Source organism: Pangasianodon hypophthalmus, chromosome 18 (genome assembly GCF_027358585.1).
Source record: "Pangasianodon hypophthalmus isolate fPanHyp1 chromosome 18, fPanHyp1.pri, whole genome shotgun sequence".
Classification (NCBI taxonomy): Eukaryota; Metazoa; Chordata; class Actinopteri; order Siluriformes; family Pangasiidae; genus Pangasianodon; species Pangasianodon hypophthalmus.
In genome coordinates, this window is record NC_069727.1 from 603,977 (window position 1) to 615,000 (window position 11,024).

General features: G+C 46.5%; 1 protein-coding gene across 1 annotated transcript in view; it reads right to left on the reverse strand.

The window, feature by feature from the left end:
• Positions 1-11,024, reverse strand: part of si:dkey-97m3.1 (fatty acyl-CoA reductase 1) — a 22,430-nt gene continuing 11,406 nt past the window's right edge. Inside the window, exons 5-13 of the mRNA XM_053241603.1 lie at positions 9,630-9,809; positions 9,062-9,239; positions 7,587-7,631; positions 6,765-6,883; positions 5,640-5,707; positions 5,322-5,493; positions 3,847-3,976; positions 3,617-3,744; positions 1-3,520 (exon numbers count right to left, since the gene is read on the reverse strand). Coding sequence (XP_053097578.1) covers positions 3,358-3,520; positions 3,617-3,744; positions 3,847-3,976; positions 5,322-5,493; positions 5,640-5,707; positions 6,765-6,883; positions 7,587-7,631; positions 9,062-9,239; positions 9,630-9,809 — 1,183 coding nt within the window. The 3' untranslated portion in view covers positions 1-3,357. The remainder of the gene's footprint in view (positions 3,521-3,616; positions 3,745-3,846; positions 3,977-5,321; positions 5,494-5,639; positions 5,708-6,764; positions 6,884-7,586; positions 7,632-9,061; positions 9,240-9,629; positions 9,810-11,024) is intronic.

An 11,024-nucleotide genomic window follows, 5' to 3' on the forward strand; every position in this document is an offset into this window, starting at 1 on the left:
TTTCTGATTGCACGCTTTTATTTTAAGACATCAAGGTGTTCGTGAGGTGTAGAAAAATGGAGTGTGGGGATGTTTTATTCTTAGAAATGTGTGAGAAAAGGAGAAAAATGAGATTCCTAATGTGATTCAGTTGAAAATGTTGACATGAACTAAAAAGAATAAAGGAGAATAAATACAATTTCACTTCATTTTCATTGGATTTGTATTTAAACTTGTCATTAAAACATGTGACAGGATGGAGGAAGACGAGCTCTGTACTGTAATATGGCATCTGTGTAAATATCTTCTATCAGTACATGAAACACTCGAGAACAGTAAACACACACTTTTGTTCTTATTAAAAATGTAAAAATGCATTTCGTTTGGCATCGTATCAACAGAGGGCAGTCTGTGCGTCAGTAAACATTACAATCAGCTCAAACAATACTTCAGCCTTCTCTCCACATTACTGCAGGAAGTTAGCAAGTGACAACGACCAATTTCTGCTAAGAACTTACAGGCTAGCGCGCCATGGGACACTGCTAAAAATTATTTATAATAATTGGTATTCTTGCAAATTGAAAACTTAGCTAACATGTCAGGTCGGGGAAATGGTCAGTGCTAGCTAGCCTGTAAATTTGCTAAGTGTAAGGGATATGGACGTCTTGTGGTTAATCAGGAAAACTGTAAATTGCAAAAGATGAACTTGCAAACTCAGGTAGCTACTAGGTATTACTTGTTAGCTAAGCTGATGGGATGTCGTATTTCTGATAAAAAAAAAAAAAAGAAGAAAAAATATTACACTCTTCAAAATATTACCTTGGCTAACTTGCAAATTGGGACAATTATATTTTACAGTAACGAACTGACAAGGTAGCTAAGCTAGCAAGATGAATAAAATGTAATAATGAAAAACATATTTCTGCTAAATTGTACAAATTTTACACATTAAAATGTGAACTTAGCTAACATGCCAAGTGCAAATGCTCAGTGCAAATTAGCTTAGCAAGCCAAAGGTATATCTGGTTGAACTTCTGGTAAATAAAAAAAAAAACCTGTAAATATGAATGAATTGTAAGCTGCTAAAGTACAGATCGAGCCTGAAACATGCAGCCTTTAGCGTTTAGTGCTAATACTGCAGAACTGCGCATGAACATGCCGGTATTTAACGAGGATCATTGATTACTGCTATAAAACCTGCTTTAGCGCATCATAAACAGCATGAAATCAGAAAATAAAGAACAGTTTTCATTCATCAGTTATCAAAAATGTATAAAATTATAATTTCTTCAACACACCTATTCTGGTAAAACATGATCTGGGGCGAGATCAAAGTGTTAGAAGAGAATGAAGAGACGACAATTAACACCGTTACGGGTTTATACGACTGTGTGTGTGTGGACTGAGACAACGATTATTAGTGTTCGATAACTGATGAAATAAAAACAGTTCTTGGGAGTGAACACAGACGTTTGGACCCGACTGCGCGCACACACACACACACACACACACACACACACACACACACACACAACCAGAGCTTTAGAGATTTCGATAAGTCATAATCTTCTTTCAACACTGTCATGATTAAAATCTTTAAAAAAAAAAAAAAAAAAAAAAAGTCAAGGCTTTGTCTCGGGACAATTAACAGTAATAATAATAATGATAATAATAATAATAATAATAATTCTATCATTAATTAAACAGAAAACATGGACAAATGTACAAGCAAGGTAAAATAAGAGTGGCTGTTGCATATATAGCGGTTGTATACGTATTATAAAAGGAGAGAAAGCTCTAAAAACAGTGGGTGTGGTGACGGTGAGATCGCACCACGCGCCCCTCAGGCACCCCGAGTAACTCCGACAGGGGCGAGTGGGGTGGACTCAGCCTGACACGCTGGAGAACCGTTAGCACATTGGTCACTGGTTTAAACTAAGACTGGGAGAGACTGACTTGCTGGGGCTGATTAGCAGGGGGTATGATTAGACACGGGCAGTACAATGCTGTGTTCTGTTGGTGAGAATACTCCAGTTTCTGAGGAAGGATCAGGTAACAATCAAAAGGTCACTAGAGGCAAAAGGTCAAAGATTAGGGGTAGATCGAATCTCAGTGGGGCAGATAGGAAGAGCTGGGGGTGTAGTGAAGTCTGATGAGGAATAGGGTGGGAATACTGCAGACAAAAAGGGGAAGAGAGGAAACAGTAAGACCAACTCACACGGACGGGGGGCAGAACAGGGTATGCTCACACAGACAGGGGGTTAACTGGAGTAGACTGGGGGCAGACGAGGTTAATATTTTAGTGGACTGGGGCAGACAGGGGTATACTCGGGTACAAAGTGGGGTCTGTTTAAGAAGATTGTGTGCACACCAAGTTATGATTGATTAAACTTTGGGCAAACTGGTTAGACTAGTGGGCAGACAGGGGTATACTCAAGTAGACTCAAAGCAGACCAGAGTACACTCAACTGGACTTGGGGCAAACCAGGATACACTGCAGTCGAATAGAGTTAGCCCAGGGTACATTTTATCGGATTGCAGGCAGACCAGGGTATACTGCAGATAACTGGGGGGTAGACCAGTGGACACTCAAGTGGATAGGGGGCAGACCAGGGTAGATTCTAGTGGACAGGGGGCAGATCAGTGTACGCTCGAGTGGACAGGGAGCAGACCAGGGTACATTCTAGCAGACTGCAGTCAGATCAGAGTACACTCTAGATGACTAGGAGCAGACTACTCAAGAGGACTGGGGGCAGACCAAGGGTACCTTCCAGTGGACTGGGGGCAGTCAAGGGTACCTTCCAGTGGACTGGGGGCAGTCAAGGGTACCTTCCAGTGGACTGGGGGCAGACCAAGGGTACCTTCCAGTGGACTGGGGGCAGACCAAGGGTACCTTCCAGTGGACTGGGGGCAGTCAAGGGTACCTTCCAGTGGACTGGGGGCAGACCAAGGGTACCTTCCAGTGGACTGGGGGCAGACCAAGGGTACACTCCAGTGGACTGGGGGCAGACCAAGGGTACCTTCCAGTGGACTGGGGGCAGTCAAGGGTACCTTCCAGTGGACTGGGGGCAGTCAAGGGTACCTTCCAGTGGACTGGGGGCAGACCAGGATACACTCAAGTGGACTGGGGGCAGACCAGGGTAGATTCCAGTGGACTGGGGGCAGACAAGGGTAGATTCCAGTGGACTGGGGGCAGACAAGGGTAGATTCCAGTGGACTGGGGGCAGACTGGACAACGCTGGGAGTGTGCAAATTAGTTTATGCTCATGAGCACAGACACAGTCTGGCCTATACTGTAGTATACTGAGACAGTCTGGAGACAGATGAGGGAAAGAACGGGTTTCGCTGGAAGAGACCGGGTCAGTAGAATGCTGTTTTTTAGTTGGTGAGGGTACTCGAGGCTCTGAAGTAGGATAGAAACTTGAAGCACAAACTGACAACAAAGTACCAGATGTTTCTGGCCATCTGAGAGCGAGCGATAAACACACGCCAGATAAAGACCAGCAGGACCGTGTTAAACGTGTAACGGATGTTCCTCAGTCTGAAAAACAGAGAAACCATGAGACTTATTATTTACACGTGATGATGAAGATAAAGCTACTTTGGACAGACGGTAAAGTTCGTATGCGTGTCGTACTTGCGCAGGTGCTGTCTGGCGGCTGGAATATCGGCCATGTCCTCGTTCAGTACGTACTTCTTGGTGCCGATGCAGTAGTTCTCAATGTACTCAGGCCAATTCAACTGACGCACATCAAAGTTAAACATCTGAGAAAGAGAGAAAGAGTTTATATCACCACTCGGACACAAAAAACCTGCATCAGGAAAAATAAATAAATAATAAGTGTGTACTTGGTGTAGAGCGTGTACCTTTCGGTCCTCGGTGCTCAGCTGGTTCATCAGCATGTTCATGTTGTCAGAGTTCCACTCCCAGTCCTGACTGCTGAAGTACTCCAGCAGCCCGATGGCTTTATGCAGCCTGTTAAAGATCCGCATCATTCTGCACACACGGATTACAGTAAAAAAGTTCGTAGTGGAGTCTGAGGCTTTAACAGTCCACGCAAACAAGAGCAACTCGAGAATACGCAACTCCAGAACCCTGAGCTGAGTGTTCTGCAGCTCTAGAATTTATTTCTGCTACATTAATATACAGGTTTAAACTACTGAAGGAACCAGGACTGCACTAACACCAGAACCAAGACGAGCACTAAAGCTAGGATCAGAACGCAAATGAAACAGAACCAAACTCAGAACTACAACTGAAGCCACAACAGAACTGATATCAGATTTTAGCAGATAAAACTAAAAGAAAAAGTAAAACAAAGCGAAAAGCCGGAACCGGAACTAAACAAGAGCACGGATCAGAGCTATAACTAAAGCCAGAACTAAACCTGCGACTCAGACCAGAACCAAAACTAAAGGCAGAACCAGTCCATAACTAAAGCTAGAACCATAACAAGAGCTACAGTGGAACTAAAACTAGTGCCAGAACTAAAGCCAGAACCATAAAGAGACCATGAACAAAAGCCAGAATGAGGATCAAAGGTAAAGCTGCTTTGCTAATGTCTGTTGTTAAAAGCACTATATACAGTATATACATGAATGTAATCGTGGATGGTCAGGTGTGTGCTCAGGTGTGTGCTCAGGTGTGAACAAGGTTATGTGCACATGCTCAGGTGTGTGTATAAGTGTGTGATTAGGTGTGTGTGTGTATAAACCGAGCCCCAGGGGGTGCTGTTGTGCAGGTGTGCTGGTGTGCCATTGTGCAGGTGTGCTGTTGTTCAGTTGTGCTGTTGTGCAGGTGTGCTGTTGTGCAGGTGTGCTGTTGCGCTGTTGTACAGGTGTGCAGGTGTGCTGTTGTGTTGTACAGTTGCGCTGCTGTGCAGGTGTGCTGTTGTGTTGTACAGTTGTACAGTTGTGCTGTTGTACAGGTGTGCAGTTGTACTGTTGTACAGGTGTGCAGTTGTACTGTTGTACAGGTGTGCAGTTGTACTGTTGTACAGTTGTGCTGTTGCGCTGTTGTGCAGTTGTGCAGGTGAGTAGTTGTGCTGTTGTGCAAGTGTGCAGGTAAGTAGTTGTGCTGTTGTGCAGGTGTGTAGTTGTGCTGGTGTGCTGTTGTGTAGTTGTGCTGTTGTGTAGTTGTGCTGTTGTGTAGTTGTGCAGATGTGCTGTTGTGTAGTTGTGCAGGTGTGCTGTTGTGTAGTTGTGCAGATGTGCTGTTGTGCAGGTGAGTAGTTGTGCAGTTGCGCTGTTGCGCTGTTGTGCAGGTGTGCTGTTGTGCAGGTGTGCTGTTGTGCAGGTGTGCTGTTGTGCAGGTGTGCTGTTGCGCAGGTGTGAGGTCTTACTGTGGTTTTTGCCCGGACAGTCTCAGGAACAGGTCGTACAGGAGCGCGGGGAACTTGTGGCTCACCAGGATCCAGTACTGATTGATCAGGTAGTTTGAGGTGATGTTAGCATTGGGCCGACGGAACGCCTGCTCCAGAGGGTTCCGTTTAAACGTCGACATCACGTGATGCTCTGATGGCAAAAGCAACGCGACAGCAGTTTACTGAAGTTAATAAACGAACGTCGCTGTTTAAACAGAGCTAGCTGTTAGAGCGTATAACGCTAGTCAGCTACACGCATCTGCACACGTACGCTGTATATCCGTGTTGTATACGTACCGATCTCTCCCCAGTGGAAAGGGTTAATGCCTCCTGTTGTACAGTTATAAACCAGAGCAGACTTCGGTCTAAACACACACACACACACACACACACACACACACACACACACACACACACAGGAAACAGGAAACAGAAGCAAATCAAACCTCTGGCCCGAACACTAGGTTTCACCTGATTGGTGAAATTCAATAAACGTTACACTTAAACCATTATTCTGTTTATAGAAACACTGAGCCTGTTCTGTTGCTTAGCAACCAAAGCCTACTGTTAATAAACTACATCATGTGGTGGAAAAACGGTTTATTGTAAATATTACTCATAACTAATTAAATAATTTATTATTAAACAGAAGAAAGCACCCTATGGTTCAGACACATGCAGCTTGCTTTAACTTCACTTTTTTACAAATCTGATGGTTTTGAAACAACAAATCAGAAATGTATAAGTTTGTTTCTAAAGCGAAGATTTAATAAAAGAAGAAAAACCATGACTTCCTTTTCTCAGGAAGTCCTCGCGTCCTTGAGGGAACCCTGCACACGAGCGCACGTCAGCTCCCTTTAGCCAGAGAGCTAATGTTTCATCATATCACAGAAACGCGTACTGCACACTTTATAATGTTTTAATGGATTTAAAATGGAACTCTAACGCACGTATCCAGGCAAAGCTCATTTCAGCTGCATGTGAAACGTATCATCGTAAATGCATTTGCGTCACGCTGAAGCACACCCATGATGAAACCTGTAACACAACGTCCCTGAGTGGATTATTGCTTCAACAGTTCTTCATTTTCACAATAAAACATCAACATGGACAGTCTGTTATTTTGCAATTCGCTACTTTGCAGGTTTCTGCACAGGTATGAGTTCATGGGCCGTGATGCAACGTGGACATTTTCCAGCATGGCGGAACCCGTGGACGTTTGGCAAGCGCCGATGCCGAGTGTCTTTTCTTGCACAAGCTTCAATCGTCAGTTTCATTTCGAAATAACAGACGAATTCTGCATTTAGAACGTCGGCCATTTTAAGGCTCTGTTCCAGAACACACACGCTGGTGGACTTTCGTTGACGTTGCTTTGTTACTACAGTGTGCATTACCCATAATGCTTAGCGTGTGTGCGCGTACCTGTGCACTGCAGTGTACCAGCCTGCGGCGAGCGTCAGGTTGATCACCACGTCGACTGGAATCAGATCTGCTACTGCATCATTACTGGCTCTCATTGTCCTCAAGATCCCCTTACCTGCCTGTACACACACACACACACACACACACACACACACACACGTTTGGCCCTTCATCTAGCTGTCTATCCATACCTGTCTCTCTATCCATCTGTACATATCCACCTGTCTTTATCTTTCCACTGGTGTACATTAGCTCTACAGACAGATGTATATACACTCACCGTCCGCTTTATTAGGAAGGATATAGTAACTCACATAATCACTCTTTACAACCATGGTGAGCAGAAAAGCATCTCAGAACACACAACACATCAAGCACATCCACCTCAAGGTCTGATGTGCTTTTCTGCTCACCACGGTTGGGTCATTCTCCTCTGATCTCTCATCAACACAGTGTTTCCACCACAGAACTGTCTCTCACAGGATGTTTTTTGTTTTTCGCACCATTCTGTGTAAACTCTAGAGACTGTTGTGTGTGAAAATCCCTGCAGGAGATCAGCAGCTTCTGAAAAACTCAAACCAGCCCATCTGTCACCAACAACCATGCCACGGTTAAAGTCACAGAGATCACACTCTTTCTTCATTCTGATGTTTGATGTGAACGTTAACTGAAGCTCTTCACCTGCATCTGCATGAGTTTATGCTTTGCGCTGCTGCTTGGCTGATTAGAGAACTGCATAAATGAGCAGCTGTACAAGTGTTCATACTAAAGTGGACAATAAGTGTACGTATGTATATAAACAATGGACATCACAGTAATTACCGCGATGAAGACACCACTCGGGCCGTTGAAGTTGTCAATCCAGCCCTAGAGAGAGAGAGAGAGAGAGAGAGAGAGAGAAAGGGGTGAGACAGAATTAGTCACTAGACTGTGTTTGTGTTGATGACAGGAGTGAGAGGAGTGTGAGGAGTGTGAGGAGTGTGAGGAGTGAGAGGAGTGTGAGGAGTGTGAGGAGTGAGAGGAGTGTGAGGTGTGTGAGGAGTGTGAGGAGTGAGAGGAGTGTGAGGTGTGTGAGGAGTGTGAGGAGTGAGAGGAGTGTGAGGAGTGTGAGGAGTGAGAGGAGTGTGAGGAGTGTGAGGAGTGTGAGGAGTGAGAGGAGTGTGAGGTGTGTGAGGAGTGTGAGGAGTGAGAGGAGTGTGAGGTGTGTGAGGAGTGTGAGGAGTGAGAGGAGTGTGAGGAGTGTGAGGAGTGAGAGGAGTGTGAGGAGTGTGAGGAGTGAGAGGAGTGTGAGGAGTGTGAGGAGTGAGAGGAGTGTGAGGAGTGTGAGGAGTGTGAGGAGTGAGAGGAGTGTGAGGTGTGTGAGGAGTGTGAGGAGTGAGAGGAGTGTGAGGAGTGTGAGGAGTGAGAGGAGTGTGAGGAGTGAGAGGAGTGTGAGGAGTGTGAGGAGTGAGGAGTGAGAGGAGTGAGAGGAGTGTGAGGAGTGAGAGGAGTGTGAGGAGTGTGAGGTGTGAGAGGAGTGTGAGAGGAGTGTGAGGTGTGTGAGGTGTGTGAGGAGTGTGAGGAGTGTGAGATGAGTGTGAGGAGTGTGAGGAGTGTGAGGAGTGAGAGGAGTGTCAGGAGTGAGAGGAGTGTCAGGAGTGTGAGGAGTGAGAGGAGTGTGAGGAGTGAGAGGAGTGTGAGGAGTGAGAGGAGTGTCAGGAGTGTCAGGAGTGAGAGGAGTGTGAGGAGTGAGAGGAGTGAGAGGAGTGTGAGGAGTGAGGGGAGTGTGAGGAGTGAGAGGAGTGTGAGGAGTGAGAGGAGTGTGAGGAGTGAGAGGAGTGAGAGGAGTGTGAGGAGTGAGAGGAGTGTGAGGAGTGAGAGGAGTGAGAGGAGTGTGAGGAGTGTGAGGAGTGTGAGGAGTGAGAGGAGTGTGAGGAGTGTGAGGAGTGTCAGGAGTGTGAGGAGTGTCAGGAGTGTGAGGAGTGAGAGGAGTGTGAGGAGTGAGAGGAGTGTCAGGAGTGTGAGGAGTGTGAGGTGTGTGAGGAGTGTGAGGAGTGTGAGGAGTGAGAGGAGTGTGAGGAGTGTGAGGAGTGAGGGGAGTGTGAGGAGTGAGAGGAGTGTGAGGAGTGAGAGGAGTGAGAGGAGTGTGAGGAGTGAGAGGAGTGTGAGGAGTGAGAGGAGTGAGAGGAGTGTGAGGAGTGAGGGGAGTGTGAGGAGTGAGAGGAGTGTGAGGAGTGTGAGGAGTGAGGGGAGTGTGAGGAGTGAGAGGAGTGTGAGGAGTGAGAGGAGTGAGAGGAGTGTGAGGAGTGAGCACTCACAGGAAACGGTTCCTGCCAGCTGGCCCCGACGATGGAGGGTCTGATGATCCCCACGTTCAGTCTCGCGCTCTCCTGCTGCACCACGCACTCCGCCAGCGCTTTGGTGTAGGTGTACGTGTTCGGCCAATCACCGATCAGCCTCGGCGTGATGTCACGGACGATTGCATCATCCATCCACCTTAGTAACACATACAGTCTAATTTACACTCGGCACGTAAATTCCAACATCACGCTATAAATGTAAGATGAGACACTACAGGCAGAAACGATGCGTCGCAGCAGTCATGTGACATTAACGGGTCTTCACTGGGACAGATAGCGACTATAACATGTTTAAAATATACTAATTAAAATATCACAGCTGTGGGTTTATTTCACTACTATTAAATTATAATTTAAAATATATATAATATATACACACATGTACTGTGGGGCTTTCTGCCTGCAGGACCAGCACTAACCACAGGGGGGCAGCACACAACAGGATTTATAGGTAATAAACAGTACCATGTAGGGAGGAGTGTGTGTGTGTGTGTGTGTGTGAGAGTGAGTGTGTGTGTGCCCTCACTCCAGCGAGTGGATGAGCTTGCCGGGCTCCACAGGTGGGGGGTAGATGACCTCATCAATATGGCGGCGGTTGCAGTTGGCGTACGCGGTGGAGATGTGAATGAACGCATGAAGCTGCTGCATCTGCTGAGCCAGAGACAGGAGCTGCTGCGTCGCAATCACGTTCAGCTGCAGAGCGTGTCTGATCACACACACACACACGCACACACACGCGCACACACACGCACACACACGCACACACACGCACACACACGCACACACACGCACACACGGTCATCACGGCTGTCAGGGGATAAGAGTGATCATTAATAGCGACAGGACTGTATGTTTTCTGGACTCAGACCCACAGTGACAGATTTTCTCCGAATATTCCGAGCTAAATGAGGAAACAGCTCTGACTACACACACACACACACACACAGCTCTGACTACACACACACACACACACACACACACACACACACACACACACAGCTCTGACTACACACACACACACACACACACACACACACACACACAGCTCTGACTACACACACACACACACACACACACACACACAGCTCTGACTACACACACACACACACACACACACACACACACACACACAGCTCTGACTACACACACACACACACACACACACACACACACACACACAGCTCTGACTACACACACACACACACACACACACACACACACACACACACACAGCTGTACACCTCTCAGTCTAGGACATAAGCATGGTGTAAGGTATGTGGTATCCTCCAGACTAGGGCACACGGTGTGCCGATGCTGTCTCTCTACAGCGCGTCCCGATCGTCTCCTTACACAGGAGCATTAACACTGTTACACTTTATCTATAAACATCCTCCATGCGGCTGCCATTTCTGCACAAACACACGGAGTCGTCTCTCGCACTCGGGGTGAACTCCTCTTAACACGTCCCGCGTCATGCGTGTAGCTGCATCTCCATAGCAACCTTCCGACAGCTTCCCGATCCAGCCACGAGACTCTACATGCGATTCTGTATTTTCCGTGTTTTCCGGTTTATTTGATATGATTCTGTATTTTCCGGTGTACGGAATGTGAATCTGTATTTTCCGGTGTACGGAATGTGATTCTGTATTTTCCGGTATACGGAATGTGATTCTGTATTTTCCGGTATACGGAATGTGATTCTGTATTTTCCGGCGTACGGAATGTGATTCTGTATTTTCCGGTGTATGGAATGTGATTCTGTATTTTCCGGCGTACGGAATGTGATTCTGTATTTTCCGGTGTACGGAATGTGATTCTGTATTTTCCGGTGTACGGAATGTGATTCTGTATTTTCCGGCGTACGGAATGTGATTCTGTATTTTCCGGTGTATGGAATGTGATTCTGTATTTTCCGGTGTAC